Raw genomic sequence first — 26,032 nt, 5'->3', positions numbered from 1 at the left:
ATAAAATGGAGAGTGATAAACAGCCAGCCAATCAGCTCCTACCTGACATGCCACAGACTGTGTTTGAAAAATATCAGGCAGGAGCTGATTGGCTGGCTGTTTATCACTCTCCATTTTATCACTTTTGAAGCTTAGGGCATCTGGCCCAGAGCCACTAGTGGCATACGGGCGTATGAGCTGGGAAATACAAGTTTGCCGTTTTCAGATACCCATCTCGCTGCCCCTTCAGTCTTATCCTGATCTACTGTAAACCACAACGCTCGTATCCGTCTCCTTTCATCTCTTCCACGTCTAGCACTGTTTTTATGTTTTTGTTTTATAACATAAAACTTTGACAGTCTCTTCCCAACTCATGTTGTGTCATTCTTTCTGGGTCTGTCTCTTTCTTGCTATTTGTTCTTCTCCCTCATCCCTCCCCCTTTTCCCTCCTCCTGACCCTGGCAAGAATTCTCTACGGAGCATGGGATCATTCTGCTGGGAGTTTGGGAATTAAGATGCAGAGTCACCACACGGAACACCTATACAAGATCCTTGTGATCGGGGACCTGGGCGTTGGCAAGACCAGTATCATCAAACGATATGTCCACCAGAACTTCTCGCCGCATTACCGCGCCACCATCGGGGTAGATTTCGCTTTAAAAGTTCTCAGCTGGGACTCAAACACGGTCGTCCGGCTGCAGCTATGGGACATTGCAGGTGAGTGACGCAAGCGTTGGTCTAGTCAAGGGTGTAGCTACCATAGGTGCAGGGGTGCAGCTGCTATGGGGCCCAGAACTGAGAGGGGCCCACCTTCCTTGTGTTATATATATTTATCAATATAGTGGCCCTTCCAAACTTTTGCTATGGGGCCTACAAATATCTAGCTACGCCCCTGGGTCTAGTCACCGGGTAATCTGAATAAGGTACATATCGTTATACCCCTTACCCAGTGAGTCATCTTTTATTTTCTTTCAAAGTCAACTTTTTGTTTAAAACTTTTTCATTACATCAGACGTCTCAGAAATCGTTTCAGTGTAAGAAAATGTTTTTTTTTTTTTTTTTTATTTTGAGAGACTACGTCAAAATTCATAAATATTCATAAATACAGAATTTCTTGAGAGTGACAGAGATAGTGACACCTCTTTTCGATGGTTCAGTGGGCACAAACTTTATTTAACCCTTTGATTGAATTTGTCAAAATAGGTGTGGAAATTGCCAAGCAAACATTTGTATTTATCATAATGAGCTGTAATGTTACCCTATATAGGAAATATCATCTTTTTTTTTTTTTTACACAACATTTTTTATTTGAATTTATTGAACAAATGTGAGCGACGCTGGCATTTTTAGAGGATATTTTCTCACAGATGTTGGCACTCAAATGGTTAATAAACTATATTATTAAAACTTAACTGTAAATTGACCTTCAGGCTGTGCATATGGTGTATATGAAACATAAATGAAATCTTTGTTTAGCCTTGGATCCGATCCCCGTTACGGGATGCAATTTTTTTCCCCCAATATGGTAATATGCAATATGCCAATACATCTGCTCCCAAGCATTGTAGAGATGGGAGACTGTGGGCCAGATGTATCAAACTTCAAAGAGTGATACAGTGGAGAGTGATAAACAATCAACCAATCAGCTCGTACATGTCATTTTTCAAACACCTCTTGTAATATGGCAGTTAGGAGCTGATTGGCTGGCTGCTTATCACTCTCCATTTTATCACCTTTTTGAAGCTTGATACATCTGGACCATATTCATGTATAAATAGAAATTGTTCAAGAATTTGGGGAAAGTTTACTAAAGTTTCAAAAATGTAAGCGGTTATGTTGCCCATAGCAACCGTATTCTGTATATCATTTTCTAGGATGACATAGAGAAATGATAGACAGAAACAGACTGGTTGCTAGGGGCAACATCATTTTTTTTTTTAATTTTTAGAAGCATTAAATTTACCCCTTCGATTCTATTCAAGAAAACTATTATTTGACAAAAAAAAAAAACCTGATAGATCAGATACCTGCAATTACATAATTTGTTTAGATTATATGGCTTGGTTTTATTAATTAATAATGTTATTACTGTTATTGTTAGCATTTATTTGTATAGCGCCGGCATATTCTGTTGTACTGTACAGTATTACTATAGGTACTGTATTTTTTTTATCTGCTCAAGTCCATGACAGCTGAGCTTGGAACAGTTCTCTGCAAATACATTTACAGGAATATGTTAAATATCACAGGCCAAGCACACATTTCACTAGATTGTTTCCCCTTCATCACCGCACTTACTTTGTGCCATTGAAAAAAAGAGAAAAAAGACAATCGTCATCCATGAAACAACATATAAACATGGGAAACATTTGACATTTATTGCTTTAAAAAACGCTGCTTGTATGATTTTCTTTGATAAGAGTGATCTTCACAGTCACGCATAAGACCCCAACAGTAGTCAGCCATCATATCCCTATCCCATCTACCCTGGTACCTTTCCATCACTTTTATGTCTTGGTGAAATCTCTCACCTTGCTCCTCACTATAGTCACCTAAATTAACTGCGAATCTGTCCAAGTGACTGTGAGGAATGTGTACTTTTATGCTCATATTTGCAACTAACTAAAGGCCTTATTCTAGTTCACTCTTTCTGACAAAATCCTTCTTAGATGGACAAAACCATGTACACTGCAGGGGGGCAGATGTAAAATGTGCAGAGAGAATTAGATTGGGGTGAGTTATTTTGTTTCTGTGCAGGGTAAATACTGGCTGCTTTATTTTTACACTGCAATATAGATCTCGCTTTAAAGTAAAACCCCACCCAAATCGAATTCTCTCTGCACATGTTACATCTGCCCCACCTGCAGTGCACATGGTTTTGTCCATCTAAGAAGGATTTTGTCAGAAAGAGTGAACTAGAATAACCCCCTAAGTAACTAAAAGTTCCAGATATAGGGGCACATTTATCAAGTAATATTTGCGGCTAAATCCCCGAAAACGTTAACCGCAAATATTAAGTTTCACCTAAATGTATTAAAGGGGGACCGCAGCTGGAATCTCCGATCCCTGCTGCGATCCCCCCTGCAGCGCCGTCGGCCGCATCCCCCCGCATCTATGGGAGATGCGAAGCTGCCCGATGTATCAACATCGGGCAGCCCGGCTTCGCACCCAACTTTCTTATATGGCGATAGCCCTACACATTGCACTGTGGCAGTCAGGGCCGGCGCCACCACTAGGCAAATCTAGGCATTTGCCTAGGGCGCCAGCCACTGGAGGGCGGCACTTCGCCCCTCGCCTCTCGCATGGAGGCTGCAGGGGTGTCCGTGCCGGGTACCTGCGGCACTGTGTGATCTGGCGGCTGGGTCCCTGCAGTGATGCGCTCTATCCGGCAGCCAGGTGGCGGCGCGGGAAGCGCTGCTGGGTTTGAAAACATTCTGCATGCTGATTGGCTGAGATTTAGCCAATCAGCGTGCGGCGAGTTTTCAAACCTATCAGCGCTTCCCGCGCCGCCGCCTGGCTGCCGGATAGCGCGCATCACTGCAGGGACCCCGCCGCCAGATCACACAGCGCCGCAGGTACCCCCCCCCCCGTAGGCACCGGGGCGCCCCACCCCCCCTCGCCTGGGGCGCTACGGGGGCCTTGCACCGGCCCTGGTGGCAGTGCGGTCAGAGGGGTCACGGGGAGAGGGCAGCGCATTACCACGCATGCGCAGACCCTCCGGCTTCCGTCTCAGGGCTTCGCAGGGACGGGCTCCTTACGGAGCCCTGTCCCTGCGCCCTAACATTTATAAATACCGGCGATAGTGCACGATACCGCAGTACAATGTCCAGCGATGTCACCGCGCCGGCATCGCTCTCTAATGATAAATGCGCCCCTAAGTAAGAACACAATGAAGATCAAACATGTCTGCTAAGACAAGAAGTTCTAAAGCATTAATGGGAATGTTCAATTTCAGGGTATATGCAATATCTCAAAAACTAGAGCCAATATAGGAAAACTAATATCATATTTGGAATCAGTACCATCAAAATTACCATTAATTCATAAAAAAAAAAAAAAAATTGTTGGCCAGTGTTATTATATTATTATCATCACTATTATTTATTATATAATAAAATATGTCTCATACATCCTGGTCAGAGTGTGAAATTCCTGCACCATAATACACTTTACGCAGTGATATGTAACAGATATCTCTTTAACAGCAAGTTCTAGTGAATTTCAGTAAATATAGCATACCTCCGCGGGGACACAGGAGTCACCCCTGTCACCCGTGTATAGATGCTGCACGTGCGCACAGCGTCTATTCATGCCCCCACATTGGTGAAAATGTGGCATGGCTGCGCAATGATAATAGGCCATGCCCACTTCCTGCTAGGCCACGCCCCAAAAAATTTCAGCAACGCTCGAGCGTCCCTTCCTGAAAGTTGGGGGTATGATACAGTGACATAAACATGGGGGTTCTAGTAAAGATGGACTGTTGCCTTTAGCAACTAATACATTTCTACTTCTTATTAATGTTGCACCTTCTAGAAGATAATAGCAGGGGGGAAGTTAGGGGTGAGGACGACCCTAGACACAACAATAACAGATGCCCCCCCAGTGGGGTAACAAGAATTTTAGCGCCCCCCCCCCGCCGATATCGGCAGCACCGCCCCCCCCCCCTAGCCCTCCCACCCACCTTCCCAAGTGAGATTAAAACCCCCCTTACCCCTCCGCATGCCGCCGCAGTCAGGGTCCCGGCCGCAGCGCATATCTTCTCCCGGCTCCGTCTCCTCCTGCCCTGCAGTTCTATAATGACCATCAGAAAATGGCTACCCCCTATGGCTGCCCGCGCCTCCTCTAGCATCCCAAAAAACTGTCTGCTGTTAGGGGGCAGCCATTTTCTGATAGTTATTTTTCATTAGAAGTGAACTGCAGGAGGAGATGGAGCCTGGACAAGATCTGCGCTGCGGCCGGGACCCTGAATGCGGCGGCGGCATGCGGAGGGGTAAGGGGGCTGTGTAAGTTTACTTGGGTGGGTGGGAGGGCTAGTAACTATAGTCCCGCAGATCGGCGCCCACAGTCCCTTAGCGCCTCCCCGCCACCGCAGGGGCTGCGGGGCTACAGTTACGCCACTGTGCCCCCCCCCTGCTTACTTGTATTATTTGTATTGATTACTTATAAGCCTGCATTTGATAGATAGCCATAATAAAATTTAAAAAAGACACTAACTGTGACTTTTTAAATATTTTATTATGTATGCATATTTACTAAGTAGGACAGATTACAGGGGCAGTGTCTGCATGTCTTATCCATTGTCACTCTATTCAGGATGGAATGTGGTACAGTGCAGTGGATATTTAGCAGTTACTGGTACATTTCAGGCTGATCGTATCATCACATGCATCCAAGTGGTGCCCCCAAACATGTGCCGCCCCTAGGCATGTGCCTTATGAGCTTATGGCAAGTTCGGCTCTGGATAATAGAATCTGATTGGTTGCCCATAGCAACATCCCATCTTCAATACAACTCCCATGCTGCTGTAAGCATCCCCTGCCGGGTTACCGCGGCGGGGGGCATCGCCAGAAAAATCTGGCGATGCCCCATAGAAGCCAATGGGCTTCTACCGCAACCCTCCGCCGCCCCGCTCCGACCCCCCGCCGCCCCGCATCGCCCCCTCACCTGTGTCCGGGCAGCACAGCGCTGTGCTACCCAGACCTGTGACCTCCTCCCTGCACTGATCCTCTTCCGGGTGCAGGGAGGAGGAGAGCCCGGAGCAGCAGCAGCAGCGCCGGGTGTGGGAGGGAGGGGAGAGCCGCCGGGACCTGCTGGGACCCGGCGACTCTCACCGCAAAGGACAGCTCTTAACGCAAGAGCTGTCCTTTGCCTTAATTATCGCATATGTTACAACATATGCGATAATTAAATATGCGATGGGCGGCGAAGGGGGGCGGAGATTCTTAGAGAATCTCCCCCTCCATCTGAAGTGCACCCGATGTCGCATGCCACCTGGAAGAGGGCTGGGCGGCAGTGTATTGGAGCTGGCCTCAGGCAGCAGGAGGGCTGGCGGTGTAACGCAGCTAGTGACGGGAGGGCTGGCGGTGTAACGCAGCTAGTGACGGGAGGGCTGGTGGTGTAACGCAGCTAGTGACAGGAGGGCTGGCGGAGTAACGCAGCTAGTGACAGGAGGGCTGGCGGTGTAACGCAGCTAGTGACAGGAGGGCTGGCGGTGCAACGCAGCTAGTGACAGGAGGGCTGGCGGTGCAACGGAGCTGGCAACAGGCGGCAGAATAAAAAAAAAAAAAACATTTCGAAAGCCTGGGGCCTTTTCAAATTGACTACCACCAGCTCTCCTGTTGACCCTCCGCTAGCTCGGTTACACAGCTGCCCGCCCCCGCTGACTACCTCCACCGCAAGTCACATTGCGAGTGATCGCATGTAGTTAAAAACCACATGTGGTCGCACGGGCAATGGGATAGATATTATGTGCAGCACATAATGTCTGGCAATGTTTGACCGGCGGGCCCGCGCATCACTTCGGGTGACACATGTGATGTCATGCAATCCATGCAATTTATCAAAATCGCATGGATCACATGCAATATCTCACATGTATATGGGCACCATTAGTTTCATTTAATTTTACCTACAGAAAATATTTTTTATATGCACAGGCCCTGCCTGTCATACAGTCCTGTACTATATATCGTAGGCAGGTAAAGCTTGACATTGGATAATCACAGACTAGTAATAAAGATTCTCCCCCTCCAGACCCCACCTCCACCGCTGCGCCCTTCTTCTCAGAACCAGTGCAGTCCTTGTAATTGGGTGGAACCACTACGGCACCAGATAAAATGAAAGGGAGGCGATGATAATTGTATTAGTTCATCATGCGTGGTTTGATTTTCTATCGCCAATACTGGTATAGTTGAAATAGCGGGTAATGGTAATCAATGCCCGGAATTTGTAGACAGATACAGAAGAGGGGCTAAAAGTACTAACTAAATCTCATGTTCCAGGCTGCGTCTTGCGCTTTTATAAAATAAGTGAGTCTAGAAATGTGTTTTACTGCTAAATATTGTCTTAAGGTGCCCACAGACGCGTCGATCCCGGCGTGCGTTCTGTGCTTAACTAGCACACATAGCATTGCATCGTATGCCTTGTGCATGCGATGTGCATGCGATGCTATGCGATAAAAAGCTAGTACAAAAAGTATGTGCAGCACATACTTTTTGTACTGTGCGATGAGGTGCCGCGGGAGCGCGCACCCCATCGCATAGCATCGCACCGCCGGGATCGGTGCGTGTGTGGGCACCATAAGAATGATCTCCAAGACTTCAAGTCAATTTGGGGAGAACGTGAAGTACCTACTCATGGATATCGGGGAACTGGCCTGTAAATGAGCCCTATCTAATCCTGTTTCATTAAACTGAACCTATATTTCTAAATTAATTTCTCAATTACCGTACAAGAGTGAAGAGGTTGTCCAAAGTAACCAATAGACTATAAACTGATGGGAACTGTAGAAGCTGATTGGTTAATATGGGCACTTATACGCTGGTCCTCTTCTCTAATATTCTCACTGATTAATACAACAATCCCTAAATCTTATTCCTGCACCCTGTGCCCAACTCGTCCTAATCTGTGTTTATTAGGGAATACACCAACTCCTCCCCTTACCAAGTACTGAATGTGGCACAGATGCCGCCATCTTGGCCTCATGTCCGTGGTTTTCCCTGCAAAAGTGAACGGTCGGGAGGCTGGCATTCATAATACCAATGTCGGCATCCGGACTGCTGCCAGGAGACCAGTGCCAAAATTCCGTCAATGCTGAGAACTTAGGGTTAGGCAGCAGGGGGGGTGAGAGGTTAGGGTTCGGCTATGGGGAGGGGAGTTAGGTTACAGGGTATGCAGATTAGACACAAGTGAGGAAGGTTAGTTATAGGCTGCAGAGGGGTGGGGTTAGAGGGGCAGGGGTAAGGTAAGTGTGGGGAGGGTCAGGTATAGGCAGCAAGGCTGCAGGGGGTGGGGTTAGAGGGGCAGGGGTAAGGTAAGTGTGGGGAGGGTCAGGTATAGGCAGCAAGGCTGCAGGGGGTGGGGTTAGAGGGGTAGGGGAAAATAAGTAAGATTCCTTTGGGTTGCCGGCATTGGTATTCTGAATGTCGGCATCCTAAATGCAGATCACCCGTATGACTCCCTTGTGCACATGTAAGCGGTTTTGCACTTTGCAGGGTCACTAATGACCTTTGGTGTAACACATGTCGTCTATGTAACAAGTGATAGTAACCGCCTCAGGCTTACTGATCGCGTAGCTCTCTGCGTCACGGGATTGGAACATAGTAAGTCTATTGTCATACACAGAGACCGCACACGGGCCCAGTCAAATGATTATATTGCACATATCAAAGCAAAATGTACTTTCAGTGCTCACAATGGTATCCACCATGTGATATTGTTATATATATACTGTAGCTGGTCTATTGGCTTTGGTGCGAAAGGCCCATACACACTGGGTGGCTTTGAGTTGAAAGCCGCTCAAAACAGCAAGTTTGAGCATCTTTCAGCTCAAAGCCGCCCAGTGTGTATGCGCCGGCGATGAGAGGTGAGCGCTGCTGCGCGCTCCCGCAACATTGCCGGGAAAGCTGCTCATCTGGTATTACCAGCAGATGAGCGCCTTTGAGGATGGCTTTGCATAGCGCTGCACTATGCAAATCCATCCACCCACCCACTGACAGCGCCGGGCAGGGGGAAAGCCGCTAAGTGTGTATGGACCTTAATACTTTTAGCTGCAATTGGTTCATTTGCAATAAGTGGGTAACGGTCATATGGTCGACTGCTTAAAGGTCACAATGAAAAGGTCATCGTGCGGTTTTTGCATTTTTTTTGTCCCAAATGTCGACATAGACAAACGCAGGCAGGCCCGGCCATTGGGAGGGAGCGCCAATGATGTCATCAGCGGCCCTGATCTTTCCATGGCGATCACAGCGCAGAGCAAGTCATGACTTATGCAGCAGTGCACACATGGGGGGGGGGGGGGGGCATTCGATGGGAAGTGGTTTCATATTTATTCGCAGGGCTATGAAGGAGCTATTCTCCTGCTTTATGTAAGCGGACAGTAACAGAGAAAGTGCTGCACATAATTACCAATATAATATCTCTTACACAATGTAGACTTGTGTGAGATGCCGCTGGTCATGTGCTGCCCGGTCATATGATTCCGCTTCCTGCTCCAACTGCAGAAGAAATCATATAAACCACTGAAATTCAGGGTATGTGACAACAAGTGGACCATTGGAGTGTGATGGCCGTGACAGGGACATTCCAATCTATCAGAGAAAGGATACAACGTCTGAGAACAATATTTTTGGGGTGGCTTAAATACCGAATCGAAAACAGTTATTTTAAAACTCTGTGTGTATGGAAACTACTCAAACTTTGGAAAGGGGTATGGATCATTGAATAGACAGCAACAAGCATTAGGTCAACAAGTCATTAGGTCGACACAAGCATTATGTCGACATGGGGGTTTTCACTTTTTTTGCCCCAAATGTCAACACAGTCGACATGGACACCACGTCCCCCCCGCACGCGCTATCTTAGTAAGTCTTAGAAGGAGGTTAGTGTTAGGCTGCAGGGTGGGGGGTTAGGTTTAGGCTGCAGGGGTAAGGGTTAGGCACCAGTGGGGAGGGGTAGAGTCAGGCTGCAGGGAAGGAGAGTTGGGGGCTACAGTGGGAAGGTAAGTATACTCACCTGACCCTTGTCGGAATTCCCTCCTTTGGGATTCCGCCATTGGTATTATGAGCGCTGGCATCCCCGCCGCCGGTATTAGACCATCGGTGATATCGGCAGACACAACAGTTATGTGGACAGCGAATGATGGAGACTTTTGTTGCCTTAGTGTATACTATCGCTGCTTTGTGGGTATGGGTAAAAACCGGACCCAGACAAGACCCCAGAATCCCGGACTGGACATCAAACTCTGCATTCCGGAGCTTGTAGTGTTCAGGGGGTGTCCTCTCTGGGAGTGTCCTGTCCGGGGTGAAGGGGGGGGGGGCTTTCTGTGACACCTGCCACCAGGGAGAGAATAAAGCCTCCCTGTATGGTCCCGGCATGTAGCAAAATCCCCTTCCCCATGTAATCTCCCCTTCCCCATGTCCCTGGTGAAAGCTATCCCAGGCATCCCCTTGGACAAGACACCCCAAGGAAGGGACACCCCACCGGACCGGACACTACAATCTTCGGAATGCAAAGCTTGATGCCTGGTCCGACATTCCGGGTTTTGTCCTGGTCCGATTTTTTACTTGTGTCCCCTGCTTTGTGATCCCTGTCTGCCCATTATGAAATGCTATTGCACACCATTCTCACATATGCTAGCACCCAGTAATACTGTAATTAATAGACTAGAAATCATTAGAACGATGCCTATCGCGCATTAGTATCATGAATTATTAAACTCAATGTCAAGACAGTAGTAAAAGTAATTTAATGAGGTGAGGCTGACAGAGAGCGATAATTAATGCCGGTAGCTCACACCCCGTAACTGTGTGCAACAGTCCGGCTCTTACACCCCGGTCCCCAGGGGGATCCCCGGCTGTCTCTCTCCCACTGCCAGTCATATATTATTGTTCAAGAAACCAGTTTCCAATTTATTCCCATTGAATCGTATCTTTATGCCGGTCTCCATGGTATATAATGTTATAAACTCACTAGAAAGGAACGTGGCATTGGAGTAGTTTTCTGTCTCACCTTCTGTTGGAATTACGCGTATGTAAAACTTGTAAATACATAATTATCGTTATTAATTAATAAAGGTCATAAATGATGACAGCGCAAAAATACGTGCTCGTGCTTAATTCATGTTATGTAGCGCACAAGCCACAAATTACATTGCTCGCTGTGGGAAAATTGGTTATATTTTGTTACATATTAAACTTCACATAATGGATTTCATTTTCGTATGGATAATCTTATACTGTATGAGACAGAAATGCACAAACGTGCTGTGTACATACAGTAAGTTAAGAGACAAATTGTGTCTTTCCAACTAAAGTGAAACCAGCCTCTAGATCAGGGGTGGGCAATTATTTCAGCTGGGGGGCCACTTAATACTTCCAGCAGATATTCGAGGGCCGCACTCCAGAAATAGGGGGTGTGGTCACTCAAAAGGGGTCTTTGAATGTATTGTAGCACACCATATACCCCTTTTACACATCATGCAACACAATAGTAGGCCCCTTATACTTTACATTAGTAATGCCACACACCAGCTCCCCCTTAGTATTGCACACACCTACCCCCATTAGTAATGCCACACATGCCCCTCACATTTCCACACACCTGCCCCCATTAGTAATGCCACAGACCTACCCCCATTAATAATGACACACCCCTTCCCCTCTTTAGACATTCCAAACACCTGCGCACCAGCCTCGAAAAATGATGCCTATTGCAGCCTTATTCATTCAAGGCCACTCACCCATCCTCGGCGGCGTTGCTGTGGCTGTAGTGACATGCGTCGGGCAGGCGGCTCGGCGCTGCTGTATTTGTGTCCGATGGTGGCTGTGTGTGCGTGTGGCGTAGTCCTGCGGCCCTTCACACATGAGCCGGGCCGCACCTGGCGCCTGCTACGCACAGGCTGAGCGTCGGCTACACAGTACTATGCCACGCGCACACATTGCCGCCATATAGCAGCACCAAGCGGTGGGCCAGTCGCCTGTTGCCCGCCCCTGCTCTAGAGGCTGTAGGCCAGTGCATGCGCAGTACCACAGGAGTTACTGCTCATGCGGCAGTCCCACGATGGGAGTCAGGACCGGCAGCGGGGACCAGAAGGCGGGGGCAGTCGTGGCAGCCCCCCTCCTCCACAGACGTAAGGGCCACCACCGAGTGTAATTACAAGTCTCAGCATGCTTTGTCAGCTATGTTTATGTGAGGAAGGTGGGGGAGATATATCAAAACTTGGACCGGCCGGACCTCTAGTGTCTGTCTCTGGCAAGGCGGCGGCCATTTTTGGAGTGCAATTTCAGAAGCTTGCAAGCCCAAATACATTCTCAAAGCATTTACGTGACACGTGGTATATCATTCTTTGTTTATATACAGTGTACAAGTCTCCTGAAGTCTATTCCTGGATTGGTATACCGCTTTCACATTGCCTAAACGTTTAAGACCCGGTATTTTGAAATGGTATTTAAAACTGGGCTGAGCCACTAAACCCATTTCATATTACAGGTGAAAGTTGGTATATTACCGTTTTATACCCCTTTCACACCGCACATACTGTAAATGCAGGTTTGCAGTGTGAAAGCAGCTAGGAGAACAGGACAGACAGGAGCCATAAGACAGCGCAGTGCATATTTAATGAGCGGGAGCCGCTCATTACATATGTGCATATGTAATGAGCGGGTCCCGCTCATTAAATATTCACTGCGATGATAGCCAGCTCAGTGCTCACTGCTGCCTGAGTCCTATATACCGATTCAGAGCCGTTCACACTGCATAAAAAACAGCTCTGTACTGTGTAGGACTCTGCTTTTTACCCGTTTGCAAGTACCGGTTATTTGTAACCGGTAAATGCAGACTGGCGCTTTCACACTGCAGCTCTAACCGTTTTAAAAGGTTAAAAAATCTGCAATATACCGGTTAAGAGCTGCAGTGTGAAAGGGGTATTACTGGCACATTTACATCCACAGGAAGAAAAACAAACCATAAAATCCTTCTTCTTTCACGTTAATAACAATTTTTTACATTTTTATTTTTAATCATCGTTTCCACGATGAGGCGCCGGTAAAACTTGTGAATGAAAATGCCGCTCAGACAGATTAGCACTGTTTTTCTTTCCCATACTTTGTGAAATTCTTGTGAAGGATTATATTAATTTAAGCAAATAGCTGAAAGTATGTTACACATTTGTTTTGCTACAATGACTTGTATTAGTCTGAAAGATTAGCCCTTTTTTTCGGTTAAACTGACTTTAAGTACCAATTATAGAATGTGCAGGTCTGAGCTGTGCACTTACCAGCGGCTGTGACCCGGGCTGCTCTGTAGTATTAACGGCTGCACTGCAGCTCCCAGCGTACGGAGATCCAATCTCTTTGTCTCTCCTTGCCCCGATTATTTTTAGAACCAGGACCGGTCCAAGAGCCCAGTGCTGGGTTCTAAAATACAGAGGGACCCCAACACTTTGTTCCCTCATATTTGTGAAATCAGGACCTCGTTTTGTTTTTTGAGCTCCTTTTAGCTCATAAGCCGCCCCGTGTGTATGGTCCGGCGATGAACGGTGAGCGCTGCTGCGCGCTCCCGCATCATTGCCAGCCGCCACCATTCATCTGCTGGTATTACCATCCGAGTGGACGGCTTTCCATGCTATGCCCGCCCAAGCTATGGAAATCAGTGTGTGTGTATGCACCTTTACTCTCTCTGCACATGTTACATCTGCCCCCCTGCAGTGCAGCATGGCCCTGCCCAGTTGCTTGCTTTTCGCTTTACTTGCAGTCTCATCATCACCAGTGTCCAATTGTGACGTGTCGTGTGCGTACTGTAACTGCTGCTCTCCATGACTAAATATGAGACACTCTTATCTACTCCATCTGCGTTTTCCGTCTCGAGGCCGACCAGACAACCAGAGGGCTGATTTCCGGTTTGTTTGCACGCTTTTCTTGCATCGTGTGTTTTTGTTTCCTAAACAGAACCGTACTGTCGTTATAATCTGTGCGTGTCATCCTAATACGCCCGTCGTCAGGAATATCTGCACAAATCATGTGAAAATAATATCTCAGTGGGAGTTCCTGGAGAATCAAATTATCCCAACAGGCTGCCGACGTCTTGTGAGCGGATTTTACTCGCAGGCTTGATGGAATATTCTGCATAATTAAGACTCTTGATTCGCAAAGGTTATAATTTACGAGGTCCCAGATAAAGCGCGTTAGACAGTAATTTGATCTAGAATTGTCAGAGGATTTCAGCAATGCAGATCTCACACTGGGGAACATTATTAGCACACAATTATGTTACTATATAATAACCGTAATTGGATATTATATTTTGTAACATAATGGACCTTATTCTGGTTGATTCGCAAGGCTGGTTTCCGTGCGAACGTACGGTCCTTGCGAACGGACCAGAATAACCCCCATACTGTAGATATGCTCCTGTATTAGTTTGTTGGAACTGTTGGGGACCCTGCGTGCTTTACTCCAGATCAGCCCATACGGGGGTAATTCAGACCTGAGTGCAGGGCACATTTGTTTTCAAATGGATAAAACCATGGGCCTAATTCAGACTTGTTTGCTAAGCTGTATATACTCGCAGCCTAGGGAACAGGTAAGTGACAAACTTCCACCCCCCCTCCCCCCAAACTTGCATGTGAGTGCTACATCCCCTCACATGTGGCCGGGGCGAGAAATCTTTCAATGGTCAACGGAGGGACCGTCATCTTCCACGTAAGGTGGTCGGCCGGGAAGCAGGCGTTGCGGGTGTCCCGGCCATTAGGGGTGTCCTCCTAATGTCCGGCATCTCCTGTGCGCACACTTATGAATAAGATGATGCAAGGGGGCACATGTTAATTAGAACCTGAGAGAGGAGGGGGGCACCCAAAAATCGGGCAAAAAATCGGCCGCTACATCGCATCCGATTTTTACATGCGAGTTGCGGTGTATTCCGGCCGATTTGCATGCTATTCCGTCCTTGCACACCCCCACTATCCAAGTCAGCCCGGAGCGTGGCGAGCGGACGCGGTATGCGTCCTCCCGACCTGTTCATACCCCCACTATCCACGTCGGCATGGAGTTGACTCTATAAAGCGTGGCGAGCGCGGTGAGCCCTGTGAGGGGATGTGTAAAATTATCCCGAAGCGTGGCGAGCGCAGCGAGCCCCGCCAGGGGACACGGATTACTTGACGTGTATTCCGTGTCCGCTCGCCGCGCTTCAGGATCATTTTGCGCGTCCGCTCGCCACGCTTCGGGCACGGTGGCTCGCTGTGCTCGCCACGCTTTATAAAATCAATTCCACGCCGACGTGGATAGTGGGGGTTTGAACAAGTAGGGAGGACGCGTACCGCGTCCGCTTGCCACGCTTCTGGCTGACTTGGATAATGGGGGTGTGCAAGGATGGAATAGCATGCAAATCGGCAGGAAATCGTGGAAAATCGCCCGAAAATCGGCCGCGAAATCGCCAACAAAATCATATGCGATATTGTATACGATTTAGATAAAACCGGGCGCCGTGATAATACACAAGTACCAGGAAATCTAGTAATAAATTTGTATTATTATTATTATAGTATATAATAATTATTACATTTGGCTACGCCCCTGGGTTTGGCAACAAACACCTCTGGTGTGTCTCGTTTTTTTATTTTTTCAATATACAGTAGTAGCTAGTGGCATCTCAAGTGGGGAGCTGCAGCGCGGTTAAAAATTCAAATAGGGGAGAAACACCAACCGCCAGCAGTGAGTCAGTTTGGAATGGCAGTTGGTGGCAGTATGTGTGGCTTTCCTATTTGAATTTTCAACTGTGCTGCAGCCCCGTCCCTGGGACACTCATATATATCACCCATGCCTCCTGTTATACAGATCGCCTGCAAACAAGTGCACCAAACCATAGCTAAGTATCCTCTGATCTTGCTGGAATAGGCATGAAGGATATATTATCCATGCCAACAGACAAACATCCCCTTTGATAAAATGTAAGGAAATAATGTAAATAGACTACGCATTAACTTGCCTTGATAAAACATAAGACGAGTCTCATTCATAGTAATGGAGCTGCGAGGTTGTAATCCCGTTCAGCTTATCACACTCACAACATATTTTACATCAGCAGCTCAAGAAGGTTTTTGTTCCACAACATTTCATAAGAGGCGGCCGTCATAGGAGAGCTCAGATAGAGAACAGGATCAGAAAGACTTTCATAGTCGTTCCAGTCAGAGGCGTAACTAGACATTCGTGGGCCCCATAGCAAAAGTTTGTAAGGGCCCCCTATTTAGCAACTGATGGTGATAAATGTATGTAAAACATTACTTACACAGCAAAAATGGGCCCCCTTCAGCTCTGGGCCCCATAGCAGTTGCACCCCTTGCACCTATGGTAGTTACGCCCTTGGTTCCAGTGTTCCAGCAACGATACCATGAGTTTTAAATATCAGCGTACACTAAAACGTTACGGAAACAATGTCATTAGTTATCTATATATATGCGAGCAGGGTTATCTATATATGCCTGCCTCTATGTCTGTCTGTGATTACCCAGTTTATCTTATCACTGTTGATTCCAATTGCAAAGCGCAACAGAATACGCAGCTATATAAGAAACTGTAAATAAAAAATTAATATCATCTATATACAGTATATATATATATATATATATATATATATATATATTTGTTTTGTGTCCATGAGGCTCAGAAACACTGCCATCTGTTGGCAGCAAGTGAAACTATGCTTTGGAAGCATTTGCTTCGAGTGGGCTTACTAGCCATATATATATACTAGGTGATTCATCGCGCCCCACGGGCGCTCTTCACAACAGCGTACGGGGCTGCGCCCCCTTAATCTGTGAACGTTTGTATTGTGAGAAATATGGTTAGAATTGTATGTATGATGCCTGTATTGCAACTTGAGTTATAGGTGAAATGTGTTAAATAGAGAGCATATGATGTGGAAGGGGGTGTGCAGTGGGTGAGGGTCCAGTGTGGCAGCATGAGGAGTACAGGACGGTGGCCCTGAGTCAGTGTCTCCTCCTACTGGGTGGGACTTCGGGTGCATGAGAGCAGGAGGCTGGGCTATGAGGCATGATAGGGGTATGTGGGCAACACAGCATCAGCGACTCCCCAGTGGTGGAAGTTACGGTTCAGGAGAGCAGGAAGCTGGGTAGTGATAGGGGTGTGTGGGCATAGGGCGGACTAAAGAGGAGGGTGGGGGACACTGTTCAGCTTCTGCCAGTGGGTGAGGGTCCAGCGTGGCAGCACAGGAGTACAGGACGGTGCCCCTGAGTCAGTGTCTCCTCCTACTGGGTGGGAGTTAGGGTGCATGAGAGCAAGTGGCTGGGTGGTAAAGCATGATAGGGGAATGTGGGCAACACAGGGTGAGCGGGTCCCCACTGGCGGAAGTTACGGGGCAGGAGAACAGGAGGCAGGGCGGTGTAAGAGGTGTGTTGCCATGAGGGGTAGTAAAGGTTTTTGGCTGTTGCAGAGAAAGGATGGGCATTGGTGCAGACACCATCGATGGTTGACATTGATGGAGATTTTGCACCCTGCTATCGATAGTAGTAACATATTATATTACAATATCGATTGTTGTAGCTATCAATGGTCATCCATTTTATCTGACTGAATAGGCCGTGGGTCAATCAGAACTCGGTGGCGGACTTCCGGGTGTGGGGGGGGCGGAGCTATGCTTAGTGTCCCGCCCCTCAAAAAAGGTCTGCGACTCGCGCGGGAGGGGGGGGCATGAATCGCGGGAGGGGGGATCATGGGGTGCCATGAATCACGGGATGGGGGGTGCGGGGGGTGCCGTGAATCGCGGGGGGGGGGGCATGAATCGTGGGAGAGGGGATCGTGAGGGGCCGCGAATCACGGGATGGGGGGGTGCTGTGAATCGCAGGAGGGGGCATAAATCGCGGGAGAGGGGGTCTGCAAATCGCGGCAGGGGTGGGGGGTTGCGAATCATGGGAGGGTGTGTGTAAATCGCGGGGGGTCGCGGGGGTAGTGAATCGCGGCAGGTGCCGTTGGATTATGTGAATCGCGGGAGGGGGTCCGCAAATAGCGGGAGGGGGGCACGTGGGGGCCCGCAGGGGGTGCCGTGAATCGCAGGAGGGGGCGGGAGTCCGCAAATCGCAGGAGGGGGCGCAGGGGGGCTACAATCGGGGGAGGGGGGTCGCGGGGGGCGCAAATCGCAGGAGGGGGAGTTCCGTAAATGCGGGAGGGGGGCGTGGCGAATCGCGGGAGGGGAGGCGCGGGGGTGCCATGAATCGCGGGGGCTCCGCAAACCGCGGGAGGGGGCCGCGGGGGTCCACGAATCGTGGGAGGGGGGGTGTGAATCGCGGGAGGGGGTCGGCAAATCGCGGGGGGGCGTGAATCGCGGGAGGGGGGGCGCGGGGTGTGCCATGAAGCGCAAGAGGGGTCCATGATGGCAGAGGAGGGGGTTGCGGGATTAATGGTGGATGGTGGCTGTGGAGTAATGGTGGATGGTGGGCGTGTACTGTAGCCCTGGCTGGGCAGGGGGAGGTGATGTCAAGGGCGTGGGGTGTGAAGAACACTGGTCTTGAATCGGGCCCCGTGTAGTTTGTGTGTTGATGTTGAAAGAGAATGATAGGCTGCGTAGGTGGATGTTCCGCGGTGTTTGCGTACACTATAGAAGGTGAGTGTGTGACATAGCTGGTGTCTGTCTGTGCTGTCCCCATGGTACACACCTGCCAGGGATATATAATTATATGGTGCTGTAGGGAGCAGTGTACAGTACAGTACTGCAGAGCTGCAGATCTCCCCGATTACAGCTCAGCGAATGGATTCTGTAGGACATGACATTTTCGGAAATTGGGAATTGCTCTGTAAGTATCACGCTGCCCCCCCCATCACAGTAGCGCACGAGGGGGGGGGGGGTTCTGAGTACCCAGAAACCCCCCCAGGAGTCTAAGGGCCCTAGTCTGAAAGCTGAGGGTCCCCTCTTTCTACAGGTACAAGAATTTAAAAAATCGGCCATTGGGAACTATCTGAGATATCTGACTTCAAAGCAGTGGTCCCCATCCAAGCCTGTTAATTGCTCTTCCCAGTCAGATATTTCAGATTCTGTCTGACTAAGAGTTTTTCTGAGGGTATATTCCAAAAGCTGGGACTCTCCCCCTTTGATGGACATTAGTAGCTTGTCTCTGCTGTTCCCAGAACCAGAGATATCAGCCTTCCAGCAGCTGGTTACTGCTCCAGCTCCACACACCTGGTATGTAGTTTTATATACTCGTTGGCAGATTGCTCTGCCTCCTGATCCCCTAGTCCCCAATACCATTTGGTAGGTGGGATCCTCTAGTTTATAATTCCATTAAAATCTAATAAATGTATTTCCGGGAACTGGAGATATCTGCAGTCAAGCAAGCTGTCCTCCCACCAGAAAATTATGAATAATAAGCCCACTCCACTATACACCCCTCCTCTGCGTATTAAACATCCTCTATCACCCTGGAAGTTATGTATCAGGGCCCCTTCATTCAGCCCAATGCCCCCTTCTCCCACCTCATCTCCCACCATCTGTGCAGTAAAGGGGTAATTAGTGGAAATTACTGATCCAGGCCCTACATGCTGAGCGGTTGATATAATACCCCCAACCACCCGCGGGACATCAAAGCTTCCCCCACCCCTACCGCTGGAGGATCGGTAGGGGCCCCAATACATTGCTATGCCCAGGGGCCTACACTGCTGTTGACGCCCCGGTATGTAATATATATATATATTTTTTTTCAATTATTATTATTATTATTTGTATACATTTGGTCTATCTATAATACTTTAACTGACCCGGCATATACTGGGTCACCTAAGTGTCCATCTCCGTGCTTTGCTCCGCCCCTCTGGAAACCCCCTTCTGAAAATCCTGCGTTTGCCCCTGCATCAGAAATCAGAACAAATTATCACCTTGTGAAATGCTTTTAAAAATTCTAGAACATTGAGTAAGATTTTATTAGAAACAAACTTTATCTTAATAACCTTAAATCGTTATTGTAAATGAAACCTGTTACGATGGCGTAGGGCCAATGCGGGTTTGAATGTCTGTTTGCGCCGCGGAATGTATCGTTTGCTCTTCCATGATGTGCTTGCTCTGCAGACGCGCTCCCTTACCACCATTTCCAGTTACCCTGCCTCCTAATGGCCCTGTGTGCTGCACCTTTTTTTTGGGGGACGGTCCCGTGTCCCGCCCCGGGGCAGGCAGTGCCCTGAGATGGAAGGGGGCTAGTTGGAAGTCCACCCTGCTTCCTGCGAATAGACACTGCTAGGAAATGCGGCCACATGCGCACAGCATCTGTTCACGGAGACAGAGCCACTGGCCATGCCCCCACAGCAGGGAAAATGAATTTCACAAGTTGGGAGGTATGCATGCCTACTTCACTAGGAAGTGGCAGGATGTGGAAGATGCTCCAGGGATACAGTGGATTTCCTAAATAAGCGTGAGTCTCCTGATCCTTCTGGGAGAGTCTGTAAGTATGTAGCAGGAAGGAACCCTCAGATTGGCGCAGTCTCATTGAAATCAGGATGTTTGAAAAATATGTCTCTCTCTTTCTCTCACCCCTTCCCCTCCACTCTCTCTCTCTCTCTCACACCCCCTCCTTTCTCCCTCCTTCCTCACCTCCTCTCTCCCCCTGCCTCCTCTCTTTCTCTCCCACTCTTTCCCTCCCTCCCTTCCCCTCCTCTCACCCCTCCATCCCCTCTCCCCTCTTTCTCTGTCTCTCACCCCCTCCTGCCTCCCCTCCTCTCTCTCTTTTTCACCCCTTGCCCTCTCTCACCCCTCCTCTTTCTCCCTCTCATCCCTCCCTTTCTCTCTACCCCTCCCCTCTCTCTCACCCCTCAATTCCTCTCTAACCCCTTCCTCCCCTCCCCTCCTCTCCTCTCTCTTTCTAACCCATTCCATCCTCCCTACCCTCCTCTCTCCCTTTCTCTGGGGTAGATTTATTATAGCGGCGCCAGGGGCGTAACTATAGCACCGCAGCCCCCGCGACCGCGGGGGGGGGGGCGCTGTGCATGTGCGGGCGCCGGGGGCTGCAGTGCTATAGTTACACCCCGCCGCCCCGCCGCCATCCCCCACAGTCTTTACCTGTCAGTCTTCCGCGCTGGTCCCGGCTCCCTTCTTCTGCTATGAGGACCACAACAAAATGTCCGCCCCCATGTAGCAGAAAGTTCTCTGAAACTGTCTACTGCATGGGGGCAGACATTTTTGTGGTGGTCCTCATAGCAGAAGAAGGGAGCCGGGACCAGCGCGTACTGAGCGTAGCCAGGTAAGACTAGGGGGGGATTGCATGGGCGGCGAGGCGGGGGTTGGTGCGGCGGGGCGGGCGAGGGTTGGTGCGGTGGGGCGGGCGGGAGTTGGTGCGGCGAGTTGCGTGGGTGGGCGCCCTCCCTTTAACGGCGGGGGGGGCGCCCAAAAGCTAGTTACGCCACTGAGCGGCGCCTATCGCGCCGCTATAACAGTTCCTGCTTCACTTCATTAGCGAGGCGAAGCAGGAGGGGACACCGACAAGATCTATTAAGATCTTGCCGCTGGAGTGGGGGAGCGCTAACTCCCCACTCCGGCGATGTCCCTCCTGGAGACAGCGCATCAGTTAATACTGATGCGCCGTCTCCTTCCCCCCCGGCCGGCTCACTGCGCATGCGCGGGATCTCGCTAGTCTCGCGAGATCCCAGCGCAGCTCAGCGCCAGCAGCAGGGACAGAGCTGTCCCTGCTGTTAGGTATAGGGCATCGCCGCCTGCAGCTGGCGAAGTCGACAGCTGCAGGCGGCGGAACGGTCAGCGATGCTGACCGTTCATAAATCTGGCAGGAGGCAGGGGCGCAGTGCAAAATATCGCCCCTGCGCTATGCCTCCTGCCCCACACCGCCGGCGTTAGAGTAAACGCTCGGCGGGTGTGATAGATCAGGGGAAGAGCTATCCCCTGCTATAACGCACGGGGATATCGCAGATTCCCCTGACCGCCATATAATAAATCTACCCCTCTCTCCCTCTCACCCCTCCCTCCCATACTCTCTCTCTTGCCTCCTCCAGTTTTGTCACTGGTAATAGATTTGACCCACTGACACGGACTGATGTGATGAAACATTCTCTGTAATATGTTTGTGTTGTATAATTATTATTATTATTATTATTATTATTATTATTATTATTATTATTATTATTATTATCTCTGTCTCAACCCTCCAGTGGTGTAAGTTTGTCCCAATTGTCCAGAGGCAAGATAAATATTGTCCCCCCCAAATAGCCCAATCACTAAGGTGTCTGTCTCCAGTAAAACAGGTCATGGGATCTAATACAGGGTGTGACGTGCAAAAATTATGTTAAGAGGGGGAGTCAGCCACAGAAGCGATATTAATATAATTCAAACTTGCAGGCATAGGTGTGCGCACATTGAGTGTTAGGGGTGCACAAGCAACCCCTAATGCTGTGCCCACCTTCCTGGTGCTGGCTGTATTTTATTAAAAGAAGCATTCATCAATATGTGTATTTTGCAATGTTAATCACCACATACCTGCATCATCCAAATGTATTTTCTACTTTATTTGCTTGTACTGTTACACAGAGTAATAAGAAGATTAAGACTGAAATAGGCCGGAGATTATGGTGCGGCTGAGAGACGTTTTATATTGTAGTGAGTGCCAATAGATGATGATAGACACGCCTGATTGGTGGTGTTAGACACACCCAATGGGCGTGTTAGACATGCCCAATACTTGGTGCTTGGCACACCCCTTTGACGATGCACCCCCTAATAAATTGTGCTGCGCACACCTATGCTTGCAGGGAAGGAGTGGGGTCTCAGGTAGCAGATGACTCCATTGCCTCCCAGAGTTACGCCTCTGCACCCCACCCTTCCTCTCTACCCTTCCCTCCTTACCCCCCCCCCCCCCCCCTCACATTTTACCCTCTTCTGACCCCCTCTCTCTTACCTTCTCCAATCCTGTCACTGGTAATATGTTTGTGTTGTATATTTGTTATTATTAATAATAATAATAATAATAATAATAATAATAATAATAATAATAATAATAATAATAATAATATGAATATAGAACAATGTAAAGCATTCAGTTTCTTCTGGATATTATGACCATAAGTATATAATCTGTAAGAATGACTTGTTCGGTGGGGCCACAGCAGGCCCTTTGTTGGGTGCATGATGTCACCGCTCACCCGCCCGGTCATGAGACACACTTATGAACTACAGCCCGTTAAACTTTGCATAGCTCAAGCCACGTGCAATACTCTTTTTCACAGATAAGCTGACGTGCCCCCCCCCCCCCCCCCCCCACACACACACACACATACACAACTCTGCTGTATCTTCTACAAAGGAACATCAGTGTTTAGTTCCCTGTATACAACTTAGGAAACAAATTCCCCTTCCGATGCGGCCAATAGATGAGTTAGTGCATGGGTGTCAAACTCAAGGCCCGCGGGCCGAATCCGGCCCGCCGGACCTCTTCAAGTGGCCCCCTGCCTCTGCCCACACCCCCCCTCGCCGCTGCCCATCCGCCCCCGCTGCCCGCCCCCCCGCGCCTCTCCGTCCTTGCACACAGAATGTTCAGTGTCTGACAGGAAGCACAGCTCTGCGACTTCCTGGTGACATGCAGAGCTGCTCTTCCTGTCAGACGCTGAACATTCTGTGCGCAGGTAAAGGCAGCAGTAACTGTGGGGTGGGTGGGCAACCCCTTGGCAATGAGCTGGAACCCCTGGCAACGGACATTAACACCCCCTGGCAACGAGCAAGAACCCATGAAAACGGACATTAACCCCTGGGCAACGAGCTGAAACCCCTGGCAACGGACATTAACCCCTTGGCAACGAGCTGGAACCCCTGGTAATGGACATTAACCCCTTGGCAATTAGCAAGAACCCCTGGCAACAGACATTAACCCCCCTTGGCAACGAGCAAGAACCCCTGAAAATGTACATTAACCCCTTGGCAACGAGCTGGAATCCCTGGCAACAGACATTAACCCCTGGCAGCCACCACCAGCAAAAAGAAAAATCGTGCAGGAGACAGTTTGAAGAGCAGCTCTCCCTCTCCCCGTCCTGGTTGGACACAGGTAGGCAGCCTACTACTCACCATGATACTTGTAGTAGTACACATTCGGAAAGGGGACGTGGTAACGCCCTTTTTGCCCATGGCCACTCCCATTTGTTCATGGCCACGCCCCCTTTCTGAATGTGTACCGGCCCTTTGCGGGTGACCAATCTGCTGATGCGGCCCCCGATGAATTTGAGTTTGACACCCCTGAGTTAGTGTATCTGCGGCTGGAAATCTATTGGATGCACATTCATTAGCGAAACGCCACATTATATGAGCAGGACATAGTTCTCCATTCCGGGCTGTGTGGCATAAAAACCAAGAATATCCGGTTATACGGTTGTTAGGTCGACAGTGTCTAGGTTGACAGTCAATAGTTTGACACATGAAAAAGTCGACACGTAGATGGTTGACACAGAAAAAGATCGACATGAGTTTTTAAATAATTTTTTTTATAACTGACTTGTTCATACACAGTATTGGGATCGGGATCGGCGAGATCCTGGGATTTGGCCCCAAAATTGCAGAGATTTGAATCCTGGGATTTTAGCTTCCAATCCCGGGATTCAGGGAATAGTCTGCCCAAATCTAATGTCAGGCAGCGCTGCGCACCCGCTCAAACGCTGCTCGGCTGCTCTTGACCCTGGCACGCGGATCTGCGCAGGGTGGCGTGATATCAGAGGTCATGACCTCTCCACCTTCCGTTGCACTTCGCTGACTTTCTCCGCCCACTGCCACCACACAGCTCCACCTCTCCATCACACTGCTCCCACTGGCTGACCCTCACTGTCCAACACCGCACCGCTCCCTGTTGGCTCCACCTCCCTGCCACACAGCTCCGTGCCGGCTCCACCATGCTGCTGACTGCCAGACCTGCATAAGTAAAGCTGTGTGGCACCCGATTTGGGAAGGGGAGGTGGGGTTGACCCAATCCCGGGTATTGATGGCCTATGTAGAATACTTAACCATCGATGGGGAGAACCACATGGTTTACCACCATCGATTATAAATAAGCAACTGAATATTTGCTTTAATTTAAAGAACAGGGCACATAGCCCCACTCTCAGGCTCTGATTGGCCTACAGCCATGTGTATAGGAAAACAGGGGTGACCATCGATGAGGTGAAACCATCGATGGTTCCCATGAAGATGGTTGTACTTCATCGATGTTATCCACTAATATTGACAGCGATGATGACCAGTAGTGGTTGACCCACCGATGGCCATCCCTAGCCAATGGGGCCATCTGAAAGCTGGTAACCATTTCATATTTATAACCAATTGAAAATAACTGTATTCCGTCCATTTATAGATTATGTACTAACATTTTACACAGCATTTACCATGGATTTTTTTGGGCTGTTAACTTTTAAAATTAGGGAGTTTTATTTGCTTCACCCGGTTAACATGACGTGGCGTTAGAGCGCTGACGTCATGTTGCCTCTGCCGCCGGCCCCGAGCAGGCAGGGGAAAGCCTGCATTCCCTGGGGCCCGAACAACGTTTTTGTGGGCAGGACCTTGAAATGCCGGGTGTCCATCCTCTAGGAGCAGGTCTGAATCGGGCCTAAGGGAGATTTTCAGACCTGGTCGCACGGCTGCAGATGAACAGGCCAGGCATTATCAATAGACTGCGCATGTGTAGGAACAGAGCGCGCATGCGCAGGGCCTTCCTGTGATAAAATCCTGCTATTTTTTTTTGTATAACTGGCCTTGCCAGTTGGGGGTGGTCATCCGGCCGTTTTCTGGGAGTGTCAGGAAAAATGCGGGATATCATTCAGATGGGGCATCGTTTACCTGATCGCAGGACTCTGCAAATTAGCAGTCCAGAGATGGGGTCTGAGGTACCCGATAAATGCATGCAGTAATAGCATATAGTAAATAATATAATGTATTATAAAAGAAAAAATGTTCATATTTCAAAATTTTATGGGTTCCGAGATTGCTGGAGGCGGGAGATGCTGGCAGATCTCAGACGTCGTGTTACAACAGCAATCATTTGTAAGGCAAGGTTCTGCTTCGCAAATGATTGCCACTTTAAAAAAAAAAAAAAAAAACATTTGAGATCCATCAGCATCTCACACTTCCAGCAATCTCGGACCCTATTACATGCTGTATATACACTGATGTGAGGCACACTGATGCTGTATATACACTGATGTGAGGCATACTGATGCTGTATATACACTGATGTGAGGCACACTGATGCTGTATATACACTGATGTGAGGCATACTGATGCTGTATATACACTGATGTGAGGCACACTGATGCTGTATATACACTGATGTGAGGCACACTGATGCTGTATATACACTGATGTG

The 26,032-nt window shown here is 48.9% G+C and overlaps 1 protein-coding gene across 2 annotated transcripts in view; it reads left to right on the top strand.

Annotated features, from left to right (window-relative positions):
• Positions 1-292: 292 nt before the first annotated feature.
• The window catches only part of RAB38 (RAB38, member RAS oncogene family), a 57,792-nt gene continuing 32,052 nt past the window's right edge, over positions 293-26,032 (top strand). Inside the window, exon 1 of one of the 2 annotated variants that reach the window (XM_083170160.1) lies at positions 293-696. In XM_083170160.1, coding sequence (XP_083026286.1) covers positions 495-696 — 202 coding nt within the window. In that variant the 5' untranslated portion in view covers positions 293-494. Of the gene's footprint in view, positions 697-23,263; positions 23,732-26,032 lie in introns of those variants that run through there. The other variant, XM_083170159.1, reaches the window with a different exon arrangement.

This window comes from Crinia signifera, chromosome 2 (genome assembly GCF_055691185.1).
Source record: "Crinia signifera chromosome 2, ASM5569118v1, whole genome shotgun sequence".
In the NCBI taxonomy this organism is placed as follows: Eukaryota; Metazoa; Chordata; class Amphibia; order Anura; family Myobatrachidae; genus Crinia; species Crinia signifera.
The sequence above is the reverse complement of the archived record's forward strand: the minus strand, read 5'-3'. Positions and strand labels throughout refer to the sequence as shown.